The sequence below is a fragment of the Muscardinus avellanarius genome (assembly GCF_963383645.1).
Source record: "Muscardinus avellanarius genome assembly, chromosome: 14".
Taxonomy (NCBI): domain Eukaryota; kingdom Metazoa; phylum Chordata; class Mammalia; order Rodentia; family Gliridae; genus Muscardinus; species Muscardinus avellanarius.
The window spans coordinates 6,924,705-6,951,138 of NC_137800.1; the positions used below are offsets into that span (position 1 = coordinate 6,924,705).

The 26,434-nt window shown below is 46.6% G+C and overlaps 1 protein-coding gene across 1 annotated transcript in view; it reads left to right on the forward strand.

Moving 5' to 3' along the window:
* PINX1 (PIN2 (TERF1) interacting telomerase inhibitor 1) overlaps nucleotides 1-20,142 on the forward strand; it is a gene marked incomplete at both ends in the record, with an annotated part of 61,219 nt that extends 41,077 nt beyond the window's left edge. The window contains one exon of the mRNA XM_080710190.1: nucleotides 19,663-20,142. Coding sequence (XP_080566316.1) covers nucleotides 19,663-20,142 — 480 coding nt within the window. The remainder of the gene's footprint in view (nucleotides 1-19,662) is intronic.
* Between the last annotated feature and the right edge of the window lie 6,292 nt (nucleotides 20,143-26,434).

Below are 26,434 nucleotides of genomic sequence, written 5' to 3' on the forward strand. Positions count from 1 at the left end.
ACAGGTTCTCACTAAGTTGCGGGGGGCCTCACCAAGTAGCTGAGGCTTTCCACAAACCGCGATCCTCTGGTCTCAGCTTCCCGAATGCTGGGATTACAAGCATGCACCACCACACCTGGCTAATATACCTACTTTTTAATGAAACCTTACACTAATCCTCTTCTTTTTATTGGTTCTAGAGTTCAAACTCAGGGAATCATATTTGCTAGGCAAACATTCTACCTCTGAGCTATATAGCAGCCCTACATTGAATTTTTCTTTAATATAAATGACCGTCTCTGTTGAATTCACTTTTGTCATTGATTTCCCTCATGGTTCTTGACCAGGTAGTGGTTTTTGCTGTCATATGAATTTACAGTGTCATCTGAAAGATAATAGTATTGTAATCACTTCTCAAGTACTAACATTAAATAGAAAGTATAATAAGTCAGGTACAGATATCTTTGCTTTCACATTATATATCCATAACATATGTTATTGTTAACTTATCGGTAATGTTTTTACAGAGTTCTAGGTTGACAAGGGTTTTGGATCCGTGAAAAGGTGACCTGGGTGGTGAAGCACAGGCCCTGGTGGTCCCTCCCTCCTGCACCTGATCCTCTGTGACCAAGGGGACTGCCTCCTCTTGCTGATCACCTGTTCTGCTTCTGCCCTGGCACTGGGTAAAGCCCCTTAGGCCACTAGATGCACCAGCCAGAATCTTGAGGTGACCAGTCCTGAAATAACAAACCTAAACACTCATCTGCCTGAGGAGGAAGAGCCCGTCTCAGTGCTTCGCGTGTGCCCTTTGGAGGGGCATGCCTCCGTCCTTCCACAGGAAGGGTGCCGCACACACATGGAGATACACAGACAGAACACACGCGGGACCCACACCTGAGCTTCCAGCAGAGTTCACTGTTAGGAAAAGTATTTGCATTCAACGTTTTCATTCTTACTTGAGTTTAGGGTTTAAAAACCTTTGTTCTAGAGGAAATAACAGCTTGAACCCCAGCTTATTGTTTAAACTGTCCCAATGGGATTGCTATTATAAGAACTAATTGTAATTAGGGCAGCAAATGTCTGTACATAAGTGAGCATCGCTGAGTACTTGAAGCTACCTAAGAGTATTTCTTTTCAGTAATTTAAATAAACATTTCTCTCTGCCTTAGGATTTTTTGTAATTCGAACTGTAAGTCCTTTAGATAATTTATCATGAGAACACATTTGGATGGAATTTTGTCTTTTATAGACTTTGGTTCTAAAGTATTAAAATAGGGAGAGTTCAAACTTGTTAATGTTCTTCCATAGAATCGTGCAGGAGGCGGCATAAATTAGAACTAAATTCGTATGATCTCACTACTAGCTCTCAATGTAATTTAGTACATTTCTTTATTATCAATCTTTAAATTGTAACACTATGTAATTCTGTTGGAACTAATTTTTAACAACCCCAAATTTCTGTTTAAAACATAAATCTTTAGCCTAAACCTTTATGGGAGTTTTATAAATATTTTTTCTCTTCTGAAAGTTTCCAGTTTTGTCTTCTTTCTGTTGCCTAGGGCTCAGAGTTCTGTGCGTTCTATGCGTTCTCATGGGTATAAGAAGGTCCCCACGACTTTGTTTCTTGGAGCGTAGGGGGCTCTGGCAAGGGCGCAAGGCTGAGTGGTCTGCACGTCTTTGGTTTGTCCTCTGCTGTCCTTGGACATGTTTATCTTTTCTGCATCAAAAAGAGTTGTTCCAGGCAAAGTCGCTGCAGAGGTGGCCTCGCCTGCAGACATCTGCTCCTGAATTTGTCCAGGACTCCTTTTGCAGTTCTCACTCTTGACTCTCAACATCACATGGAGGCCTGGGTTTTACCTGACTAGCTTTGAAGCATTTTCAGAGCCTGAACTCCAAGCAGCTTTCTGACAAGTGCTTGAGCTTAGCCGACGTCTTAATCTCAGTGCACTAGGTGCCGAGGGGTTTCTGTTTCTACGGGTTCGCCTGGGGCAGCCACGCCAGCTGTGTGAAGAGAGGCCACCTTCTAGGAGCTGTCAGTGGCCTCGGGAAATCATTTAGCTTTCTTTTCTCCATATCACTGAAACTTGAAATAGTGCACGTTTTAAAATACCTATCCATTTTTTATGCCAAAGTTAAGTTTCACATTAGAAACTGTGTTTGCCTATTTTGTAATCCTTACTTTATGATCCTTAAAAACACACACACATGGTTTTATAAGTTAAACAGTGACATTATTCACCGATTTAAAGCAGTCATTTAAGTTTAGATCAGCCCTTGCTCTAACCACCCTGTCCCCTTGTTAGGAATCCACAGGTGCTCAGGGGCCTAAAGCATGGCTTTCCTTTCCTCTCGGTTTCTCAAGGGACCCCGGTTGCTTGGAACGGATTCACATTGATGCACGAGACATCTTCATCATTGCTCACCCTTTATTTAGACTTCCTTGTAGTGACCCTTAAAAGGGTCTGGAACGCTTAGGCTTATACCTTGGGTATAAATTAACAAAATCATCAGTCCCTGAGATGAAGTTACAAGTGGCTCAAAATGTTCTATTTTCTTTTCTTTGGTTTTTTTTTTTTTTTTTATGGTACTGGGGATGGAACCCAGGGGCATTCTACCTCTGAGCTACACTCCCAGCCCTATTTTCTAATCTTCATTTTGAAACAAGGTCTCACTGAGTTGCAAAGAGCATCACTAAGTAACTGAAGCAGTCTACCGGCGTGATCCTTCAGTCTCCGCCTCCCAAATGCTGGAATTATAAGCGTGTGCCACCATGCCCAGCTAAAATGTTCTACTTTCTAGTCATTTATATTTTAAAAGTATAGCATCAGGCTTCAGGCGATTCAGCACCTCTTTCCTGCCTGCTTGCTGCCTGCCTGGCCGTTTGCCTGCTTTCCTTCCTTCTTTCCTTCCTTTGCTGGGGATTCAACCCAGGGCTCTGTGCAGGGTAGGCAAGTGACCTCCCACTAAGATACACCCCAAGCCCTCAGTATCTTCACACAGAGCTATCATCTTAGTAAAATCTCTCTCATAGCGGGGTGTGGTGGCGCACGCTTGTAATCCCAGCATTCGGGAGGCTGAGACTGGGGGATTGCGGTTCGTGGACAGCCTCAGCTACTTAGTGAGACCCTCTGCAACTCAGTGAGACCCGGTTTCAAAATAAAGAATAAAAAAGAGGTCAGGAGCTGTAGCTCGGAGGTCAAATGCCCCTGGGTTCCATGCCCAGACCTACCAAAAAAAAAAATCTATTTCTTCACTCTTCTGAGTAAGAAAGTCGTAATTGTCCATCTCCTTTCCTCTTTCTAGTGTCTTTACTATTTAACTCAGATGTTTTTCCTTGTCATCTAATAATATTGTTTTGTGATAGATGACTACAGAAGTGAGACATAGTCCCTACTCACAGTCTGTCCAGGAAGCCCAAGGCGTGCACAGTCCACTGGGGCAAAGGTTGGAGTGAGCGCCAGAGCTTGGAGTATGTGTGATTCAGGGGTGGATTGTCTTCAGCAGCTGGCTGGGTTTTTCCAGGGAGAAAAGAAGACCAAATCTGCCAAGATGCCAGTCTGAGGAAGCAGGGCATTTGGGGGATAAGGAGCACACCTACTGATACGGCTGCTCAGTGTGGACAGAGGGGCAAGGACCCCAGGTGCTTCCCTCTGTAACTAAAATGACTCCATCCAGGAGTCAACTTTTCATCCGTAGTATTGCAGCACTACAGTATTTATCTCTTAAAGTTAAGAGACTCTTTTAAACATGTAATTCCATTACTATCATCATGCTCTATAAAAACTGATAATAATTACATACTGCCATCAGTAAGCATTCAGCATTCAATTTTCATAAATGTCATAAAGTTGGGTTCTCCTTATGATTTCTTTGTTTGAATCAAAGTTCAGATAAAGGTCATGTCTAATAGTGGTTGGTAAATCTTTTAATTTTCTTTCAGTCTTTGCATTTCCCTTCTATATCTCAGTTCTTTTACTTCTAGAATGAAAATTAGGATAAAAATTTCCCACATAGCTACTCTTAGATTACTCTGAGGTTTTGTTTATATAGGAAATACAAAGTAAATATTGTATTCATCCCTTTTACTTAGTTTTAAAGTGATGAGGAAGTTCTCTTTAGAATTCTTCAAAGGTGACCCCGGAGGTTTCCTCTTCTAGATCACTCATGATTTGAAATAGATTGATTCATTTCAGTGCATTGCAATTACTATCTTTATCAATGATCACCTTCCATATTAGGCCAGTTTGAGCCTCTGAAATCAGTTCCTAAGTACTTTCTTTTGTTTCAAACATTTTATTTCATTTTGAAAGGTGTACAGTGCAGTAAGATACAGATGTATAAGAGCAGTTGCTCTAGCAAACAGATTAGCTTATCTACCATCCATCTCCCCTGATGACACGTTTTCCTCATGGCAAGAGCAGCGGTAAGCTCATTTAGCAAAAATCCTGAATACCTATAGTCTTTATGGTGCACATTAGATCTATAGACATGCTCATCCCACTTGTCTGCTACTTTCTACCTTTTGACCCAAATCTCCCATATCCTTTCCCCATCTTGCCCTGAGTAACCAGTTTTTTTTTCTTTTCTGTGTCTTATTTATTCACTTAGTGTAATATCCTCCAGGTTTATCCATGTTGCTACCAAATGGTAGATTCTCCTCTGTTTTAAGGCTTAATAAAATAATACCTGTGTAGATCAGTTGCTTCCTTCATTTACCTGGCAACTGACACTTAAATTGTATCATGTTTTGGCTATTATGCGATTTCACTTCCTTTGGCTATATACCCAGAAAAGGTTTCTGGGTCACATGGTAATTATTTCTCAATTTTCTTGGGAACCTTCGTATTGGTTTCCATAGTGGCTGTACCAGTCTATATCCATGACTGGTAGTAGAGCTTTCTCCATGCCCTTGCTAATACCTTTTATGTTTTTTTTTTTTTTTTATAATAGCCATCCTAACAGGTTTTTTTATTTGTATTTCCTTGAGAATTGGTGATGTTCAACATCTTTTTGTACACTTGTTGCCAACAAATCTTCTTTTGAGAAATGTCTGTTCACATTCTGTCCATTTTTAATCAGGTTACATGTTTTCTTCCTATTAGAGTGTATGGATTTTCTATAAATTTTCAGTATTAACTTCCATAAGGTGCATGTTGGCAAGTGCTTTATAGTTTCAGGTCTTCTGCTTAAGCCGTACACTCATTGTGAATTGGTGACGGGTGGGGCATAAACTGGCGTGGAACCCAGTTTCCTAGCACCACTCTTTGAACATATGCAGATGAGCCAATGCAGTAATCACATTAGCATACCAGAGGGCAGGAAGTGCAGTCATGTCAATTGCTGCAAAAGGAGCAGTCAACTAAGTTCAGCATCTTTTCTTAATAACAGATCTCAACGATTTGGTTCCTTAGCATAAGAATGACCACTTATGAAAAATCCACAGCTGACAGTCAGCGGATGGTACTGGAAACCCTTCCGTTAGGATCTGGTACAAGGCGAGGATGCCCACTTCTGTTCCACATAGTAGTGAAGAAGTAAAATGACCACTTTTTGAAAATGACATAGCCCTATATGTAGAAAATCCCAAAGACTTCACCAAAGAACTGTTGGAGTTACTAACTGAATTCAGTCACATTACAGGGTACAAAATAAGCATATAAAACCCCACAGTATTTCTATATAAAAATAACGACCTGATTGCTTTTTTTTTTTTTTTTTTTTTTTTTGGTGCCAGGGATGGAACCCAGACCTTTGGGCTACACTCCCAGACCTATTTTGTATTTTATTTGGAAACAGAGTCTCACTTAGTAGCTGAGGCTGGCTTCGAACCTGTGCGATCCTCCTGTCTCAGCCTCCCAAGCTCCGGGATTATAAGCATGTGTCACCTGCCCAGCTAACCTGATTGCTTTTGACATGACTCTGATGGCATCTGAGAGCTTCCTTCCAACATGGTGTGAGTTTCCTAGGCCCGTCTCGTGCATTTGCTGCCCTAGACCTAGAGTCAGCCATTTCTACTCAATTCCTTTCTTGTGCAAATTATAGAGACTTCAACCCTAAGCAGTAAGATCATTCTTTTGTTCCTAGATCTTGTTATATAGATGGAATGATGGTATTTTTAACGATAATATCTATTACTAGCTCATACTTATATTGCTACTTAATATTCAGAACCATGATTTAACCTTATTCATCCTTTATTTATACCTACCCCATTATAATATTATATCACTCACTTGCTTATTTTCTATTATGCACACAGAAGTCACAGTAAAAAAAAAAAACAAAAAAACAATAACTTAGCAGGGACGGGATGTTCTTTTTGTCCGTAAGGTATATCTTATTGGGTACCTACAAATTACTGTGTTTTAAAATTGTTTAGAATTTCTTTCTGTCCAACTGTTTGTGGAATCAAGTTTGCTTTTTTTTTAGGAATTTTTTATTAGATTTTGTTGTATACCTGTTGACTCCTGATTATGTTCTCTCCATTTTATTCTTTTAATACATTAGACGTTTATTTACTGTTCTGATTTGAACTTGGTGCAGACGACGAGTGGAACCTGACTCCCAGAGCTTGCATCTTCCTTGTGGTCATCCCCTGTTCCGCTGAGTGGTCCCTACTGCCTGCACGTGTCCCTAAAGAAAAGGTTTTCCTGCCGGGCAAGGTGGCGCACGCTTGTAATCCCCGCGCTTGGGAGGCGGAGACAGGAGGATCGCGCAGGTTCGAAGCCAGCTGCCCTGGCTTAAGAGACACTGTTTCCAAATAAAAATATAAAATAGGTCTGGGAGTGTAGCCCATAGGTAGAAGGGCTTCCAGGAACCCCAATACCACAAATAAATAAATAGATAAAAAGGAAGGAAGGAAGGGAGAGAAGAAAGAAAGAAGGAAAGAAAGAAAGAAAGAAAGAAAGAAAGAAAGAAAGAAAGAGGTTTTCCTTAGTTGTAGGCAGCCTTAAAACTTGGTGTGCTGTTTTTCTGCTGCCTTGCATTCCAGAATGGAAGAGTGGTCTTTCTGACTAAGCCTGGGAATAAGTGTTTCCACTTAGTGATGGGATACCAGGGGAGCGCCATCCTCTTCCCCGAAAGCCCTCCAGCAGCTGGCTGCTCTGATGGATGCTTACCCAGTCCCTCTCTGCTACATGGCTGCTGCTTTTCTATATGGCGACCTGTTGCAGGACAAAGCAGGTCATCAGTGGCACCCATCTGTGTTTGGAGGAGTAGCCACGGCCTCGCTTGCTCCTTTGCATTGCGAGACAAGAACTGCCCTGTGTGAGTGATATCCTGTCCCCAGGAAACACGGGTGCCCAGTGGAGGCTCTCATGCCAGCAGAAGGCATACTGTCTGCAGCCAGGGCTTTGTAGCCGTCCCACAGGCCCCCCGGAGCGTGCGGCAGATCCTGCTGCATCTTGTGCTACGTGCCCGGGAGCTGGTAGCCCCGGGCCATTGGGGCGGAGCTGGACACACATGAGGAAAGCTGTGGCTGATTCTATCCAGAACCAGAACGGAAGTATAAAACCCGCTATCCCTGTGGCTGCAGTTTCAAAAATCTGTGTTTAAAAAGAGAAAAAGGCTATTTTATTTGGGCCAAAGAGTTTTAAGATGTACAAAAACCTTTCTCTTTCGCTCCCTGTGCCGCTCCTGACCCAGCCCCCATCCGGAGCCCCTGAGCTAGTTTAGTTTATTGCCAGCTGTGGTGCTGTCTGCTCTGGAAAGGCGCAGGAAGCGCTGATAAGGGACTGAGGACAGAGCTCTCGGGTCTTATCGCTCCCTAGCACATGGTCCCCAGAGCGCATCCTGCTCCTGTCCTGGACAGGAGACATGAACGGGCCATCTCCTGGCAGCAAGGACTTCAAACAGGGCCGGGCCTGCCTCACTTTCTAGAGGAGCCAGGAAGGAGAAAGTGGGTCACCACTGTTTAGAAAGTTGTTTTGCACCACTAAAAATGCATGCTGTCTTCTATGTCCCCACACGTAGCCTCTCAAGAACACCCTTGTTAGAGGGAAGCAGACAGGCGCTGGGGCTGGGAGGGGGCCCAACTGCCGAGGGCGGGACGCTGTAGGCTGCTTAGTTTGAGTTTTGCCAGGACATCGGTTTGTCCTGAAAGGGCCATGTTGGGCTTTCTGTTTGTTGACAGTTTGAGCAATTGGGTCTAAGAGCTTTTGTGATAATAAGTGGTGACACCCAGGCATGGTGTGGGAGCAAAAGAGTGAAATGCTGGCTCATTTTCCTTCTGTCTTTCCCTCCTGCCAGAAATGGGGAAAAAACGTTATCGCCCACATTTTTAGCCCATGAGATCATGACTAGAGGATGAAGAGGAGCCTTCATTTGGAGGTTTGGGTGTGGGTGCTGGTGGGAAGGCAGAGCCTTGCTTCTCACCTGCCTCTCAGGTAAAGTAACCTGGGTGCCACAGTCCTCCCTGGCCAGTCGAGCACCTCCCTCCCTGGGAACCAGTCACCAGGAGCAGCTTCAGTATTGGGGAGCCCAGAATTGATACTTGCTGCTGTGTTTGGAAGAAATTGGCTGGCTGGACAATTCTGATAGGTAGTTCTTGGAAGTTCAGACGTCAGCAATAACTTTAAGAATTGTGTATATTATGGCATTTTAAATGCCTAGATTTTTTTCTTCAAATTAGGCTATAATGAATGCTAGAATCGTTATGAGCCTTAAAAAGTAAAGCTATTGTTTTTCAAACTATTCCATGGGGTTCTAGGGACCTCAGGGGCAGGCTAGGACACAGCTTTGGGTTGTACGCCAGCCTCTGTTAAGACTTCATCTGGAGAAAGGTGTGCTGCTGAAACTGTCTTTAGGAAAGGGGCCTGAGTCGCTGCGCCCTCGTCTGCTGCCCTTCATGTTTAAAGCCCAGAAGGCCAGAGACTTGTGAGTCTGATTTATGACAGCCCTGTCAGTGGCCTTTCCACTGCGTGGACTTCATCACCTCTCCTCTTTACTGTTGGAGCTGATATTTTATAGCAGTGTGCCTAAGTTAAGGGCAAAAATTACACGTAAGAGCTGGGCGTGGTGGACACACTTGTAATCCCAGCATTCGGGAGGGAGGCTGAGACAGGAGGATCATGGTTCGCAGACAGCCTCAGCTACTTAGTGAGGCCCTCTGCACCTCAGTGAGACCCGGTTTCAAAATAAAGAATAAAAAATAGGGCAGGGGTGTAACCCGGAGGTTGTAATGCCCATGGGTTTCATCCCAGTACCACACACACACACACACACACAAAAAAAAAAAAAATACAAGTCAGCTTGTAAGACCTTTTATAATTGTTTGATGGTGATTTTTGCAAATTGGAACATGTGTTTTATATGTGTGTTAATTTTCATATTCTCAGTAATCTCATTTTTTTTTTTTTTACAAAAATCTTGGTCCATAGTGTATTGGAGAACAAAAAGGGCAGAAAATAACAAAACAACGAGTCTTCAGCCCCTGAGAGTTTGGGACAGTGTTCAGAGAACTGAATGTCCACCAGGGTCAGGTGGGCCATTTGGGGAGAGCGGGCATGCTCTGTTAGAGTCACAGAGGGGCCTTGGCTTCAGAAAGCTGCTTGGATTTGGAGCAGACAGGGAGAAAGTATTTCTTGTCCTAAAATCTTTCTTGCTTATAAAAAAATTGTAGCTTTTATAAAACCAAGGAAAGTGGTCATTATAGGATTATGTCTTTAATCTGGTAATAGTTTTTATTTTTATGATCTCCTTGGAATTGTAATCTCAATTTAATGGATTAGGGTTTTTCTGGAACAGAATTGTTTTGTAGGTGGTTTTGTTGTTTTTTTCGTTTCTGTTTATCCTAAAAGTGAATTGTATCAATGTATTTAAATTGTGCTAAGAATATTTAACAAGAAACTGTATTATCTTTGTACTAATTTTTTTCCATGTCTGTGATGGAGCAGGTTACTGGAGTTTGAACCCAGGGCTTTCTACCTCTGAGCTAGTGCTACTTTATTTTTTATTTTGAAACAAGGTCTTGTTAAGTTACTGCATAGGCCTTGAACCTGGCATCCTCCTGTCTCAGCCCTCTAAGAAATGGAATTACAAGCATGTTCCACCACGCCCAGCTCTAAACTTTTTTTTTTTTTTTTTTTTGTGGTACTGGGGATGGAACCCTTCTACCTCCGGCTCTGGGCTACACTCCCAGACCTATTTTATATTTTATTTGGAAACAAAGTCTCTTAAGCCAGTGAGGCTGGCTTTGAACCTGCACGATCCTCCTGTCTCCGCCTCCCAAATGCGGGGATTACAAGCATACGCCACCACGCCCGGCACTCTAAACATGTTTTTAAAATATTTTTATTTACTGCATTAATTTCTGGTGAGTTAGAGTCTATGGAAATACTAGCCCTATATAGTATATAAGAATTGAGAGAAAGAGGCATATTTTTCTTCTCAACTATATTAGCCTTATTTGCCTTTCTCGTAAAAGTAATTTTGACCAGTTATTTCAGGGAAATAAAGATTTCATACTCTAAAAGATCTTATTCTCTAAAGAATCAAAACTCTTTATAAATGGTGGCACTTTCTATAATAAGGACCCCAAATCTGAGTTGCCAAATCTGTGCGATCTGCAGGTGTACTGTGGAGGAGACAGAACCCTCTGGAAGCCTCTGGGCCCGCTGCAGCTGTGTAGCTAGCTCTTGGGCCTCTGCTGGGAGCAGGTAGAGAGAACAGCTGACCTAGAAGTAGAACACGCAGTCAATTTGGATTATTTTTAGACTTCATTCAGAGAAGCCGGTGCCTCTGTCACATTGATCATTGCTGGCTCTGGAGGCGCCTCGTTTATCTTCTGGTGGCCAGCGCTTGGTGAAATGTCACCCCGTGAGTGGCTGCGGCTCTCCAGGCCAGGACTCTCAGGCAGGAGGGCGCCTGCTGCCTCCCTTCCCCTTGCTTCCCTGGCTGTGGCTCCAGTTGTTGTTGCCATGAGAACCATCCCTATAAACATGGTTTTGTTGATGTTTCTTAATGAGTGATAATTTGAGCAGCTGACTAGGTAAGTAGAGGGAAGAAGAAAAGAAATAAAATGAACTGCTTTGTTAACATTGGCACTCGTGTAAGGAATGTGGCATTTTGTATCACTCCGCCGAGGCCAGCGGCAGGCGAGATAGCGTGGACTTCCGGTTCCTCGCTGTCTCCCTGGGGTGGCCAGCCGTTTTCCTGAGTCTGGATTCCAAGCAGAATTCGGATGGCCTGAACCTTTAGAAGAGTACATCTGTATACCCACAGATCACTGAGAGTTCTCTATGGTTAGATCACTCCCAAACCAAACGTTTTCCTTGACCACTGTTCTGGCTGCTTGGGAACTGGCACAGTTGGCAGCCTCTGTCTCCCTCACTGGCACACTCCAGCAGGGCAGGACTGGGGGATTCCCGCGAGTCTGTGATGCAGTGGTCCCTGTGCATGTGGGGCCTGTGGGTGCCTGAAACCCGGAGAGCATGTGCGCTGTGGCTGGAGCCAGTGTGCTTGGCTGCTTGGCAGCAGCACTGGCCCGGGTTCCTGTTTCCTTCACAGTTCATCAGTAGAAGATTCATTTTTACTGTAGGTCTCAGTAACCTCAGCATGTACTTTCCTTCCTCTTGTTCCTCTTCTCTTACAAGAACTTTGCATCTTCCTTTTGGAGACTCCAGGTTGCCGGCATTGCTGTCCTCACGCTCTTGGGCCCTTGCCAAGAACACTGAGGCTGTGTGAGCCCATCAGCGCAATCCTGCAGCCGCCGGCACTAACCAAGATGCGCGTGAAGTCCTGGTGCGCGGCACGTACGGCAGGGCAGACAGCAAGACCCGCCACCACCCAGCATGGCGGGCATTTAAAGCGCGAGGATTGTTTATTTCTGGAGTTTTCCACTTAATATTTTCAGACTGTGGTTGACCCCGAGTATTCCAAACCACAGGTCTTCAGCCGCGTCCTGCTACAGAATACCTGGGCTGGGCTGTTTGTAAAGGCCCAAGGTCTATCGGCGTGGTGCTAGGGACTGGAATATTCATTTGCACGGTGTCAGTGTCTGGGGTGGGCCTTCTGCTGTGGCCTGCCTGGAGGCACACAGCAAGGGAGCACGGCCAAGTTCAGGTCTTTCTTCCTCTTCTCAGAAGGCCGTAACTTGCTGGGCCCCGCCTTCACTCTTCCACCTAAGCCTGAAGCTCCATCTCCAAGTATGAAGCTCACGTTTCCAACGTGAACTTCTAAGGACACATTAAACCATAGCACTGCAGATAAAGGGGGCGAGCGAGTATGAATGTGTATTCTTGAAAAGCATCTGCAGCAGGTCATATTTTATAATTTATTCACTCAGCAAAATTTACTTAGTAACTGTTATGTGTACTTGTATACCTAGATAGAAAACAAATTTCCACAAACTTTTACTGCTAAAATTCAAAACTTATGAAACTGATACTTTATATTCTTTTTTTTTTCTTTTATGGTGCTGGGGATTGAACCCAGGGACATGCTACCTGAGTAGAAGTTAGACGCCTAGCCCTTGTTAGGTTGCTGAGAGGCTCACTGTATTGGTGAGGCTGTTCTTGAACCTGCAATCCTCCTGTCTCAGCCTCCCACGCCTAGCTAGAACATGATCTTTAATTTCCCCCCGCCCCCGTATAATCCAACTATTTGAAATGTACAGTGTTATGCCCATTGCCATAATTTACCAAGCCTCAATCTAGAGAGAACCTTCCTGGAAGATTAGGTGCGCGCGCGCGTGTGTGTGTGTGTGTGTGTGTGTTACTGAGGGTGGAACCCAGGGGCTTTTTTTCAGCCTATACTCCCATACCTATTTTATACTTTATTTGGAAACAGGGTCTCACTAAGTTGCTGAGAAACTCACTAAGTAAGTAGCTGAGGCTGGCTTTGAACCTGTGCGATCCTCTTGTCTCAGCCTCCCAAGGGCTGGGATTACAAGCGTGCACCACCACGCCCGGCTAAGATTGGGCTAACATGTATGTGGGTTGCTATGCCTGTTTGCTGTTTGCACATGCACACACACACACAATTCTTTTTTTTTTTATTTTTTATTTTTTTGGTGGTACTGGGGTTCCTGGAAACCATTCTACCGGGCTACGCTCCCAGACCCATTTTTGTATTTTTATTTGGAAACAGGGTCTCTTAAGCCAGTGCAGCTGGCTTCGAACCTGCGCGATCTTCCTGTCCTCGCTTCCCAAGCGCAGGGATGACAAGCGTGGGCACCACGCCCGGCCACATCATTCTTTACATATTTCTCAGTTAAGTTGCAGCATAGTTCTGGTTCTGTTGTCAAAGATTGTGTTTTGTTGTTTGTTTTTTAATGTGTGTGGGGGGGTTACTGGGGATTGAACCGAGGGGCATTCTACCTTCAAGCTAACACCCGCAGCCCTATTTCATTTTTTCATTCTGAAACAGAGTGTTGCTAAGTTGCTAAGGTTCTTGCTTGACACTGGGATCCTTCTGTCTCCGCCTCCCAAGGAGCAGCCTGGTATTACAGGCGTAGGCCACTACACCTGGCTGTAGCTTTCCTTTTTAGCATGGCCTCGCATCAAGACTTCTCTTCAGTTGGTGGGGTTTTATATTTGCTTTTGACGCCTACATATTTGCTGGTTCTTACTAGGACTTTGTGTGCTTAGCTTAATTCCAAGTGTGAATGATGGAGGTCTAGAGAAAAAGCGCAGACTTTCACACTTGAATGAACTTTTTGTGAGTATAGAAGTAGCTCTTTGTTGGTAAAATACTGAATGTTTTCAATTATTTGGAAACCATGAAGGAGATGCATGAAACTATGAAGGGTGCCATGGAGAGCAGGAAAATAAATGCCATGGAGCAGCACAGTCCCTGTGCCGGCCTAGCGTCTGGAACCCTGACTCCCAGGCAAAGCCACTGCGAAGGCGCCTAGGGACCAGAGGCTCCCAGGTTGTTTTCAGATGAGCCAGCCTGTGAGTAGTGGATCCAGAGAAGCATTGCGGGCCGGCGTAAGGAGCAGTTGGATAGTCCATTGTGGCCCTCTGTGTGCAGGTTAAAGCACAGCACAGGACGCACTGGGCCTCAGCACTGCCTTCATCCGGAGGAGTCACGACGTCCCTTCATACCTGAATTTACCTGTTTAAAATGGTGGGCAGTGTCTGCCTCCCAGACACAGTTGGACTGTGCCAGAACCGTCCTGCTAAAAAGCTTGGAAAAGGTACGGAGTGTTCTTTCAAACTACTCCCTCGTCAAGCTTTCTTAACTTTTCAGACTAATCCAGTGCACCCGGATGACAGACAGGCTGTAGTGGGAGCCAGTGTTTGCCATCCCAGGCCACGGCCACCAGAGCTAGTTGCTAAGTCCATCTCCCGTGAGCTCCGGGTTGCTAATGACCTAGTTGCTAAGTCCATCACCCGTGAGCTCCAGGTGTCTCCTTTTTCTCTTGATGAGGAAAGTCCACTGAGGGGTGACTGTTGCAGCGTGACCTCTGGGTCTAGTGTGCAAATTTGGAGGCTTCTGTCACCCTGCCACCTAAGGTCAGCAGCAACAGAAGAGAAAGGCCCGCATGCTGGAAGGCTCTGCCTCTGAACCCCAGCCCAGGACGGTCATGGACGGTCAGGTGGTACATAGGTGCATCTGCTCCAGATGCCCAAGTTCTCTGTGCAAACTGATTTCTTCCCTGCCCCAGAAGAGACTAACAGCGTTCTCCTGAGAACAGTAAGGGGACTCTCTCCATGTGGGCGTCTTACTGGCAACCCATCTCACATAGCTGTCTGAACGGCACAAGAGCTTTTGCAGACAGTACCTTGAGCTGCCACCAGACAGACACCTCCAGATGGAATACTGAATAGAAACGACAAACAAGTTGCAATTCTGTAGGTGCTGCAGAAGAATTGATAGGTGTGGTTTTAGATCTCCTCCAGGGACCTGAAGGTTGTGAGGTATTGAATTCATACTCTCTGGGCTGTGTCTTCACGTCATCTTTCTTCCCATCTACTCCTTTAGTCGTTGTGGATGTCAAGTTCTGGGGTGGCTTTGGCACGCAGGCTCTCCTGTAATCATGACACGGTATATATCCAGGAACCACTGACTATTTCTGATGAAGGCGCTGAATCAGCAGCTGATGGGCGTGGCCTGCCACCCCGAGTAACCAGCACTCCTCACTGGAGGTGTTTGTCCAGCACCTGCGCGAGAGGGAGTCTTGCCCTACATGGAAAGTTAGACTTTGGACTTTGGTTTTACTCCCTGCCTTAAAACACACTCAAGTGAATTTACGTGCTATTTTGACAAATTATAAAACTCTTAAGCCTAACTCCAGGGTATTTTCATATTTAATGAATTATAAGCTAGATGAAATACTTTCCTTTTTAGAAAGTAGTATCTGTTTCTCTTGACATTAGTTTCTACATGAGGCCTTCTCCTCGCTAACTATTCCCTCCTCAGAGCTGGACATGGTCCTGTATCCCTGATTATACAGCCAGCTGATACCCATGTTGGTGCTGGGTGGCCGGCGAGTGTGGGTAATGCAGCCAGAGGCACCGTGGTGAGTCCCTTTGGGCACAGTCTCTCAGGCGGCTGAGCACAGCAGCTCCGTGGGGTTCTTCTGGCTTAGGATCGTCGGGGCTCTGAAGGGGGAGCAGATCCCCTTGAGTTGTCTGAGTCACGGACATGTGTTGACTTGGTAGAGGTGAGGGCCCTCGTTACCACTGGGGAAACTCAGTCGTGAAGATTGGAATGCTGTGTGCGCATGGAATCTAAGTGAAGTGACATTGGAAGGCTTTCCTTGAACAGAAGCAGTTACCCACGAGGTGACTTTTAGAACAATGAATGAAAGAAACTATCTCATTTTGTATTTCCAAAAGAAGACTCGCTTCTAGAAATACATAGAAAGTGTCTCAAAATTCTACAATTGTTGTGTCTTCCTTATTAACAAAAGGGAAAGTAGAACAATGCATATATTACAAATTTCAGGAGAGCAGTGTTTAAACTTCAGCTCGTTTCCTTACTATTTTCCCTCCCCATTCCCTGAACCCCCCTTTGAAAGCTCTTGCATCGTGGGTATGCTGCTTGATCGAGGCACAGTGGCGCGGCATAGCCGGGCTGAGTGCACGGGACACCACCCAGCCAGCAGGGCCTGTGCTCACAGAGAGCTGGGACCGCACTGCCTCTCCCACCTGTCCTTCCCGTTGCCCAGCAGAAAGGCCACGTTTCTCCTCGCACACACCACCACCAGACACCACAGACGCCACTCGGCAGCTGGAGCCAGGCCCCGAACCTGGGTGAGGGAGCACAAAGCTGAGGTGCGGTGCCGGTTTGTCATTTCATTCATTTCAATTGCAGCTTGCTAGCATCGTTAGCATTTCTCCCATAATCTACCTTTTCTTTAGTTTTAGAAATTTTTTATATTATTTTATTTTTTATTGGTGCATTGCAGTCCTACATCTTTATGGAGTCCAAGATGGTGGAGGCATACATGCACACGCCACTCATTTAGTCCTTCCGCAATCCCCACCCACGCCGCCCTCCCTCCCCATGTTTGCCTTAGTGACTGGCTTTGATGTGCTTGTGAATGTACATCATGCACATCAGGAATTCCCTCTTCCCCTCAGCACCCCTGGCTTGGCCTCATTATTTGCTCGTCTATGGCTTCTCCTTAGTCTAGAGCTCCTTCTATGACCCTTTTTCTTCCTATCTTCCGCATATTTGGGAGAACATCCAATTTCTTTCTTTTGTGACAGATTAATCTCACTTAGCATAATGTCCTACAGTTCTATCCATTTCCCTGTAAATGACATAATTTTAGTTTTGTAATCCATTCATCTATTGACGGACATCTTGGTTGGTTCCATAGTTTGGCAATTGTGAATTGTGTAGCTATGAACATAGATACACATGCTTCAGTTTGGTGTTTTGGCTTCCAAATGTATGAAAATATGCTCAACATCATTAGCAGAGAGATGCAAATCAAAACTATCCTGAGATTTCACAATCTACCTTTTGAACAAAAAAACTGAAGGGATGTGACACATCAGAGATTTTCAAGTTGTATATGTAAAAAGAGAACCCTCGTAAGTACACTATGGGATTTACCTTTCTTAGAATGGTAAGTGTTAGGGCGATTTTTCAGGATTTGCTGTGGTTAATAGTCACTTCAGTGTTTTGTTTTTGATGAGTTTTGCTTCCATTTAGTTTCATTTCTCAAATAGATTCTCATATGTAATTCAGTATTCGACAGCGTTTGGCTCCTCAGCCCTCCTGAGTGGCTCTCTCAGGTGGTGAGTACGCGTGTCCTGGTGGACTGACTGACCGCCGCGTCTCCCCCCTCTCGCCTCGGTAGCTTTCTGTGGAGCCAGCTCCTCTTGCCGCCTGCCCCGCTGCCTCGCCAGACCTCCTCTGTCTTCTGCTGAAGTGCGGTACCTTTCAGAGATCACTCCGTTTTAGTGCTACAAGGGACTTGAGCAAGCATCTAATTTGACCTACTTATTTTACTTTAAGTAATTGAGACCCACAGAGTTTATGGGATTTGTCAAAGGACTTGCATTATTAATATTAATTAACAGGAGTTGGAATTTAAAAAGAGATGTTTCCAAGTCCTTGAGCTTAAGTCAGATGTTTGGCAAGATGGTTCCTGAGGCATGCCTCCCTTGGTAGTATTTTATATGGAACTGGAAGTCTTGAAGTTATTTATAAGGTTTTTTTTTTTTTTTTACTAGTTTTTAGACTATTCTTAACAAACTGGGACATTCTCAAAGTTTACAATGTAGTGAAAGTCACATTAAGATATTACATTGTTTTTTGAGGCTGTATCATGTATTTAAAGGAAATGTGAGAAAATGCAAATTGTCTATTTTTAAATACCTGATGGAATTCTAAGCAAAAATTGAATGCTGATAGATCATTGAGACTTCTTCCCAAAGCTTGGTGGACTTATCCCACATGTTCTACAGTTTGTTCTTGAAATTTCAAAAACAACTACATGGTTTTGGGTTTTTTAGCCCAGAAGCTGATAAAAATAAGGTTAGTGTTGATTTGGCAGGCAGCAGTGCTGATATGTGCGTGCTCTCTGGGCAGTGGACACACGAGACCCAGTTGGCCACGTAATACCGATTCTGCTGAGATTTCACACAGGACGTTACTTTTTATTCCTTTCTTGTTTGTTTTTAAGAAAGTACAGGCTCTGTTCATGTGTGTTAGTTCATGATGAAGTTGGCTGTAAGGCAGCGGTGCCGACCACGGCCTGAGGAGTCCGTAGCTCCCCCGACCTGAGCTAGCTTTCTTGCTCTGGTGACTCCCCCATGCAAGGGCAGCACAGCGGCCTCCTGTGAGGAGGAGTGAGTGTGAAGGAAGGGGCCGGGTGAGTGTGGGGTCCTGAGTTTGGCATTGTTGTGTAAGGACTTGGCAGTTGTTCTAGGCACTGGCTTTACTGAACGCACTTTCCTGTAGTCTTGGACCTGAGGGAGTGTGCCTTCTCTCATGCTCACTGTCCCCCCGGCGCGGCCAGCCACAGCCCACTTGGTGACACCCAGCCCTGCAGTTACCCCAGCCTCTTGTGGCAGGCATTTTCTCTCCTTTCTTAAGCTTTACTGCTAAGTGGACTTCTTTTTTTCTTTTTTTTTCCCACGGGTCTGGGAATGGAACCCAGTGGTATTCAACCTCCAAGCTACACCCCTTGCCCTATTTTTTTTATTCTTTATTTTGAAACCGGGTCTCACTGAGTTGCAGAGAGCCTCACTAAGTAGCTGAGGTTGTCCGCGAACCACGATCCTCTGGTCTCAGCCTCCCGAATGCTGGGATTACAAGCATGCACCACCACGCCCAGCTTGGACTTCTTTTAAACACAGAAACCTCACTTATGCCAGCTGTTATTTATGAGTGTGAAATTTAAAAACAAGACTACTGTGTCAGGTTTGGTGGTGCACTCTTGTAATCCCCGCGCTTGGGAGGCTGAGACAGGAGTTTTGCACAGGTTTGAAGCCAGCCTCAGCTATTTAGTGTGGCTCTCAGCAACTTAGTGAGACCCTGTTTTCAAATGAAATATAAAATAGGTCTGGGAGTATAGCCTGGAGGTAGAAAGCCTCTGGGTTCTACCCCCCAGTACCACCAAAAATAAATAAGGAAGGAAGGGAGGGAGGGAGGGAAGAAAAAAGAAAGAAACCCTCCTGTGGCCAGAGTGCCAGGGTTAGGGACACAGTGTGCCATCTCCCTCTTCCCCTCCACAGGCAAGGGAAGGCAGTCCCTAAGGTACCCTGCCTTTCAGCGAGGGACACCTGCAGGTTGGAAACTTAGCACATTCTGAGAGCAGCTGCCAGAGTGACCAGCTCTGAATAGGGGTCAAGGGTTTGGACAAGCCAGGTTCCAGGTCAGAATTGGTTCATCGTGGAGAGGATTAACCTCTACCCATGACATCTGAGTTTCTAGATCAGCACACAGAGATCCTTCAACTCCATCATGGAGCTGAACGCAGTGTCTGCTAACACCATAGAGCTCTAGAGCTCGTGTCCCTAGTTCTTAGTGGGGGTTCTGGGGACCTAATCAGTCTAGAGCATTGTTTCTAGGGAAATGTCTAGCTTCTGTCTGCGTCAAGCTTCTGTCCCACAGGGTCTTAGTGAGAGGTGTGCCCACCACCCAGGTCTGTGCTTCGCAGCTCAGGCCCCACAGACCACAGGAAGGCCGGGGCGGCTCAGCTGCTCTCTAGCGAGCCCCTGGCTGCCTGGGGAATGAACCACTGATGTGTGCCTGCTTTCTTCCTCTCCTCCCACCTAGGAGGAGTGCGGCCCCGCCACCCCGGATGGGAGCGAGACCTCCACCACCACCAGTGCCTTCACCATCCAGGAGTACTTCGCCCAGCGCATGGCCCAGCTGAAGAGCAAGCCGCAGGCCCCCGCTCCGGGGCCTGGCCTTCCAGAGGCCCAGGGCAAGAGGAAAAAGGGAAAGAAAAAGCACAGGGAGGCAGCCGAGAAGGCTGTAGAGAGCGACTCCCAGCCCAAGTCCAAGCAGCCTAAGAAGGAAAAGCCCGAGCAAGAGGAGAGCCAGGGACGGGTGGCCAAGAAACAGGCCCAAGCCGAGCCTGCCAAGGCTGAGGAGGCCTGGGTACAGCCTGCTCGCTGCCAGGAGCGCACCCCGAAGCCCAGGAAGCAGAAGGGAACGGGCAAGCCACAGAGGCCGGTGGAGGCCGCACTGGAGGCTACACCAGACCACAGAGCACCCGGGAAGAAGAAGAAGAAGAAGAAAGTTTCCAGATGAACTCTGGCCAGCTGGGGCCTTTCGACTACTCACCGCCAGGCGCTGCCGGGCGGACTCTGGCTGATATCAGGCAGAGTTGGCCCCACGTGCTCGGGCGCATGGCTTACGTGCTCGGGGACTGCCACCGCCGCCCTCTTGCCACAGCCCCACCATCTTCCCTGGGGGGCTGTTTTAAGTGTTCCAGACCATGGTGCCCTTCAGCAAATATATTTTTTTTAACTCTGAGCCTTTGACACAGGGTTTATTTGTGCTCGTATGAGTGTACAGGTGTACAAGTGTGCACCAGTGTGCACAGTGAGGTATCAGGCTGCGTTTGCTCTCGTTTCCATCAGTAGCCATGCCTTGCGCTTCCTTCTGCAGGACTTGGTCTAATTGAGGGATTAAGAGGCAGATGGTTCCTTCTGTCCCGCAGCCAACCACACACTTGTGCCAGGTAGTTCATGACTGAGTCCCCGGTGAGAGCGTTGTCATGCCGTGCTTCACCTTCAGTGGGCGACTGCACCGCTCCTCACGGGGCAGCCACAGCCTGTGTGCCGAGTCCTCCTGCCCATGGGGTGCTGGCTCCGGGGACACGAATTTCCCACCGCCATCAGGGCCTCTGGCAGGTCCTGTGCAGAGGGCACAGTCAGGCATATTTTAATTTCTCAGTCCTCAAGGACATTCCCTCTGGCAGGCTCTGCCCTGGTGTGATGCTCAGGAGGTCCTCAGAAGGCTCAAAGACCTGAGAGACTAAGGCCGTGTCACTGCTGTCATCCTGAAGTCACCTCCGTGTTGGGACTGCCTTCTGAGAGCTCAGAGCGTAGCTGCCGGCGCATTCAGTCTAGGCGGTGCTGCCGCGTGCGCCCGCCCCCCAGCCTGTGGCCTCCCTCTTTTCTCGGTCCTGTTCGTCTTCTTTCCTTCTTCATCCGTGTACACACACGTCCCTCCCTCCGCCTCGCCGTCTTGCCTCCAGGCCTTTGTTCCCCTGCGCGCTCCCCTCCTGCTGGAGCAGCTGTGTCGCTGCCTCTGCTCCTGATGGGCGCAAAAGGAGGCTGGCAGGCGTGTCCTCCCCACGGTTTAGAGATCACTCACCCAGGCTCTCTTGACCTTTTGCCCTTCATTTAACTTTCAAGGTCAAACATTATGTGGCAAGCCTGGACCTGAGAGTCTTGAAATTGAGAAAATACAGGAGGAGTGTTTGGGTTTAGTCACTAAGAACCCTGAACAGTGCTGATTGCTTAAAAGGACACCCACTCCACCACACACACCCCAGGAAGATTCCTATAGACTCAGCACGAGGACTAATCTCCAGATTTTATCATGTCCCCAGAATTTGGAATCCCATGCTAGTAAAGCCCCGAAGATTTTTTGTTTGTGGGTCTGGGGATGGAGCCCAGGGGCTCCACCCCTACCTTATTTTTTATTCTTTATTTTGAAACAGGGTCTCACTGAGTTGCAGAGGGCCTCACTAAGTTGCTGAGGCTGTCCGCGAACCACAATCCCCGGTCTCAGCCTCCTGAATGCTGGGATTATAAGCATGCACCACCACACCCAGCTTATTCCCAAAGATTTTTAATGTCACTTTTCTTCACAGAGGGCACAGACCCAAGTTACCTCACTTGTCTTGTATGAGAAACTAGAGACTAGGGGTGGGGGCAGGGGAGGAGGTATATGAGACCCAAGGGTGCTGTCTCTGACAGATATAAACAATTTTTTTCTTAATTAACTTCCTTTATCAATAAAAATAAGACTCGGAAAAGTATAACATAGGGAATTGTGTGCAGGAGCATTTAGGAGGTGGGTGGGGTACATTGGGGTGCAGGAGCTCCAGGGGAAGCCCAGAGTGCAGAGGTGCAGACGCAGATTATAGTCAGGAACCGCAACAGCTGGACCAAATGCTCTAGGCGCGACTTTTATAGAGGGAACTTAGAATATGGCTGTTATTTTAATGGCTGGAGAGAAGGCTCCTGAATAATTTTAACAATGGAGTGGATATCCTGAGAATAAGGCACAGGCTTTGCCCACTGAGAGTGGATGGCATGACCATTTGCTTTGAAGGAGACAGACTATTTTCTCAAGAAAGCCTCAGCTTTTATCTTTCCCAACCACTCGGTTTTCTGGATCTAAGTTAAAATAATTAAATAAATACTTTGAGCATTGCATTTCACAAGCTTGATCAGTTTTTAATGTTAGCACATTTAAAACATGAAACTTGCTGTTTTGCCTTGAATTATCCCGGTAGGTTAAAAAAATGATTTCTTATCTTCAGTGCTTTCCTTGACATCCTTCAGTTTTAAGAGGAAAAGTAGGTTCCTAGGAAAGACTCCGACCAATGAAGAGGTTCTTCTGTATTGTTTTGCTCCAGGGGATCTCAGCCCTGGAGCAGCGAGCAGCGACTGCATTTAGATTTGAATAAGAACTTCCTCAGCACCTATGGCCTCCTTTCCTCTTGTAATAACTCAAATGGACTGTTATTGTTAGTAGTAATAATATTAGTATTATTAGATGAGGCCCTATGTTTCTAGCCCTACTCCACTCACATTTATTATTTATTTTTGCGGTACTAGAGATTGAGCCTAGGGGAGTTCTACCTTCGAGCTATACCCTCAGCCGTATTTTTTTATTCTTCATTTTGAAACAGGCTCTCACTAAGTTGAGGAGAGCCTCACTAAGTAGCTGAGGCTGGCCATAAGCCTGTGATCCTCCTGTCTCAGCCTCCCAAGTACTGGGATTATAAGCGTGTGCCATCACGCCCAGCTGTCCATTCATTTTAGATAAATCAGCTCATTTAGTCCAGAGAACCCTGTAGGGAAACCATTATTACTCCCTTTACAGAAGCACTCTTCCGATTTCTGTGACTGTATGTGCTGTGCCTTAGATTTGCAAGGCTCCGGCTCCCTCCACCGCAGTCACACCCCAGCGCTCTGTGCTCACCCCCAGCCCTGGCCACGTTTAGTTTACCTGCCTTCGCAAGGCTTTCTGTTGCTATTGTTCTCCACTTGTCTGTGTTGCTTTTAAGTGGGGATAGACTTGGAAGCAGCTAGCAAACCGCAAACCGTTTTACAAGTAATATGAGTTACAGGTCTGTTTGTATGCTCTGTGGACAGTGCTTTGGGGTGCACTGTGCCTTAGAAGTTCTCAGTGGTTCTCCTAATTTGCTCAAGTGGTTGGTGGGAAATGGGCAAGTTGACTTCTTACAACCTGTTTGAAGTCTTTTAAAACAGTGTTTTCTAATTTGTAGCAAATACTGATGCTTTGGGAAGATACGCCACAAAGGCGCTTGTTTTCTAGCAAGGGCAAGGGCCCTGCCTCTGGTTCTTTCCCCCTCACCTGCTCACTGAGTGGCAGGAGCAGGCTGAGACCTGCTTTTTAAAAAGAAACAGCATCAGAGAAGAGTTTCAGCCAATCTCCCAGTGATCTCAGCCCTGGGATCAGCAAGCAGCGGCTCTTTAGGTTTGAGTAAGAACTTCCTCAGCACCTGCCACCTTGTTTACCTCCCAGCTTCTGCAGCCACCGCACTTCGGAGCCTGTTGTGCTGGTGTGTGGACCTGGAGGTTAGATTGGGTGCCCTGCTGTGTGATTTTATGGTGCTCAATTATTAATGAGCAAATTAGTACTATGTCCTAATAAAGAGGATGACTAACCTCCTTGTACAAACATACATGATGTATTTAGGAAATGCTGAATATACTATGCAGAACCACACAGAGCCTTCATGGGACCAGAGGCAGAGGGACACCTTTGAAGGATGCTGGGACAGGGCTGCATTTGGGCGCTGGAGTGTATGGATGGTTGCTAACGTGGCTACTGCAGAGGGCTGATGGGCTGCTTCTTCCCTCGTGAGCTGAGTTCTTGTAAGTTTTGTTAGCGGTGGGCTTTTCAGGAAAGCTGCATAAATTCTGAGTGGAGGATTTTGTAATTGGCTATATCTAAAGTTTTCTGTATTTTGTATTTATCGGATCTCCTTTGTGAAACATACATGGATGCTGAAAAGTAGTTATTTCTTCTAAAAACATTTATTGAGCACCAACTTTGGGTTACAGGCTAATTTAAGGTGGAGTAGCAGTGCCTACCCACATCCAGGATCTACCAATCGATGTCCTTTTCTCTGGACCACTTTACCCTGGGATCATCTCCATACAACACCAGGACCTCACCTCCTCACCCCTGGTAGGTAGGTAGTTCCACCCTGCTTCACATCTTTTACCTAAGTGGGGGAGCACTACAGGGATCAGGCTGGAAGGGAGAGCCCAGCTCTCCTCCCGTGCCTGCATCTCTGGCAGATCTGCCAGTGGGACGGGGTCGGGGAGCAGTAGAAGTAGCCTTACCCCACCTGCCTGGATGGAACAAAAAGGTATTAAAACATTTGTTAAAATGCCCAGCTCCAGCCTTCAAATGTTGGAGAAATGACTTGTGAGCAATCCACATAGTCCACAGCCCCTGACCATGGAAGCCTCTTCTGCAGGAGGCTCCCTGGTGAGTACCCTCATTCCAGGTGGCCTGGTCCCTCCTGCAGCCACCCCAGGCTCCACAGCTCCTCCCCAAGTCTCCTCTGCCTCAGTCGGCTAGGGATGTGAGGAGAGGGGAAGGCCTCTGGCGTTCTTGAGTCAGTCGGGCTCTACGTGCCTTCCTTCTCCCTCTGTCTTCTCTGCGTACATAATCATGGCCGATGTTTCCCTTGCTTTCTGGGCAGTTCCCAGGTCTGCATCTGACCCTGCTCATCTCAAGCTTTATCCTGCATCTGCACCCAACCATTCCGTGGTCTCAGTTGACAGGGTCCTCAGGGAACTCATCTATCCAGAATACCTCCTCACTAGCACTGTCACAGAGACCCCATGCACTCACTCACGGTAGCTCCAGCATGGAGAGTGGTTTTCAACGTCATGTCTAACTGAATGTCCGCCATCAGTGGACACAAAGCAAGCCATTACCTCCTGGTGCTCACAGCCCAGCCCTCTCCCCCTGCCTCCCCAACACTGCCCCTGTGCTCACAGGTCCACCCACTCTGTCCTCATCTCCTGTCCAGTCCACCGCAGACTGCTTCTCCCTGGCTCCGGCTTCCTGGCCCCTTGTCCCCCTGGCTCCCTGCTGCAGCGACCTTGAATCCATTACTGTGGCCCTGTCACTGTCCCCAACCTCCTTCCAGGTATTCCTTCACCACCAACTGGCTTTAAGGCCTGCCTCCTGGGCCTTGAGGATTTCTCCAGCCTTTCCCGGGCCCCCACAAGCACCCTCTCCTTTCACAGGGCTGCTGCATGCATCAAAGTCTACTTGTTTTGGAGTTTTGGAATATATCACTTTCCCCATTCAGTCTAGGGCCTGTGAAGGAGACATGAATCTCTATTCCTATAGCACCCAGCATGATGCATCCTCACAGTAGCTACAGAACTTTTAAGTTTAAGAAAAGAAAGAAAGAAAATGAACAGGTCATGCCTAAGCAGGACCCCTTACTGTGAACCCTGAGCGGTATCCCAGGATGCAGGTGTCCGGCCGTAGCTACACATCCGCTTTGGCGTTCCTTGCACTGCATCTGGTACGTGTGAGACCTCCTCGCTGACTCGTGTAAGGACTTCCCGTAGGCCTTTGTAAGAGTCGCCTGCGGCCCCTTCCTAGGCCTTTGTTTTCAAGTTGCCCTTCCTCACATACCACATAGGATTAAATGAAAAGGGGCTGATAGTGGGCACTGGATGCATCCTCCTGGCTCCCCCTGTACCCACATGAGGGGAAGATGAAAGCTGAATGCTCCTGAGAGCCCTAGGCAAAGAAACGAGCCTGTCTACTGTAGTGGGGGACACATGTCATGCGCTCACCCAGACCCATAGGATGTTAGCACCAAGGCTTGACACTCCTGTTCAGCTGTGAACCCTGATGATGATGATGTGTCCGCGCAGGTTCATCCACTGATACAAAGCCTCACTCCGATGCGGGCGCTGACGGAAGGCTGCAAGTGTGAGGGCGAAGCATATGGGAGTTCTCTGCACCTTCTTAGTTTTGCCAGGAAGCTGAAACTGCTCTAAAATAGTCTTTATTTGAACCACCAATGTCACTAACATGTACAGGGAGAAAGGAAGGGGAAGCAGAGTGAGGCATGGGGGGAAATAGGCCAAATGATGAAGACCTGGATTCTTTCTATCACTTTCAAATCTCACTGATGTATCATTACACTGTACCAATAAATACCAAAAAAAGTACTAGATCCTTAAAAATCCGTGTGTGTGTGTGTGTGTGTGTGTGTGTGTGTGTGTGTGTGTATTCTTAAAAGAGCATACCTTATGTGAAAAGCCTGAGGTGTATCCCAGGATGGAAATGTCTG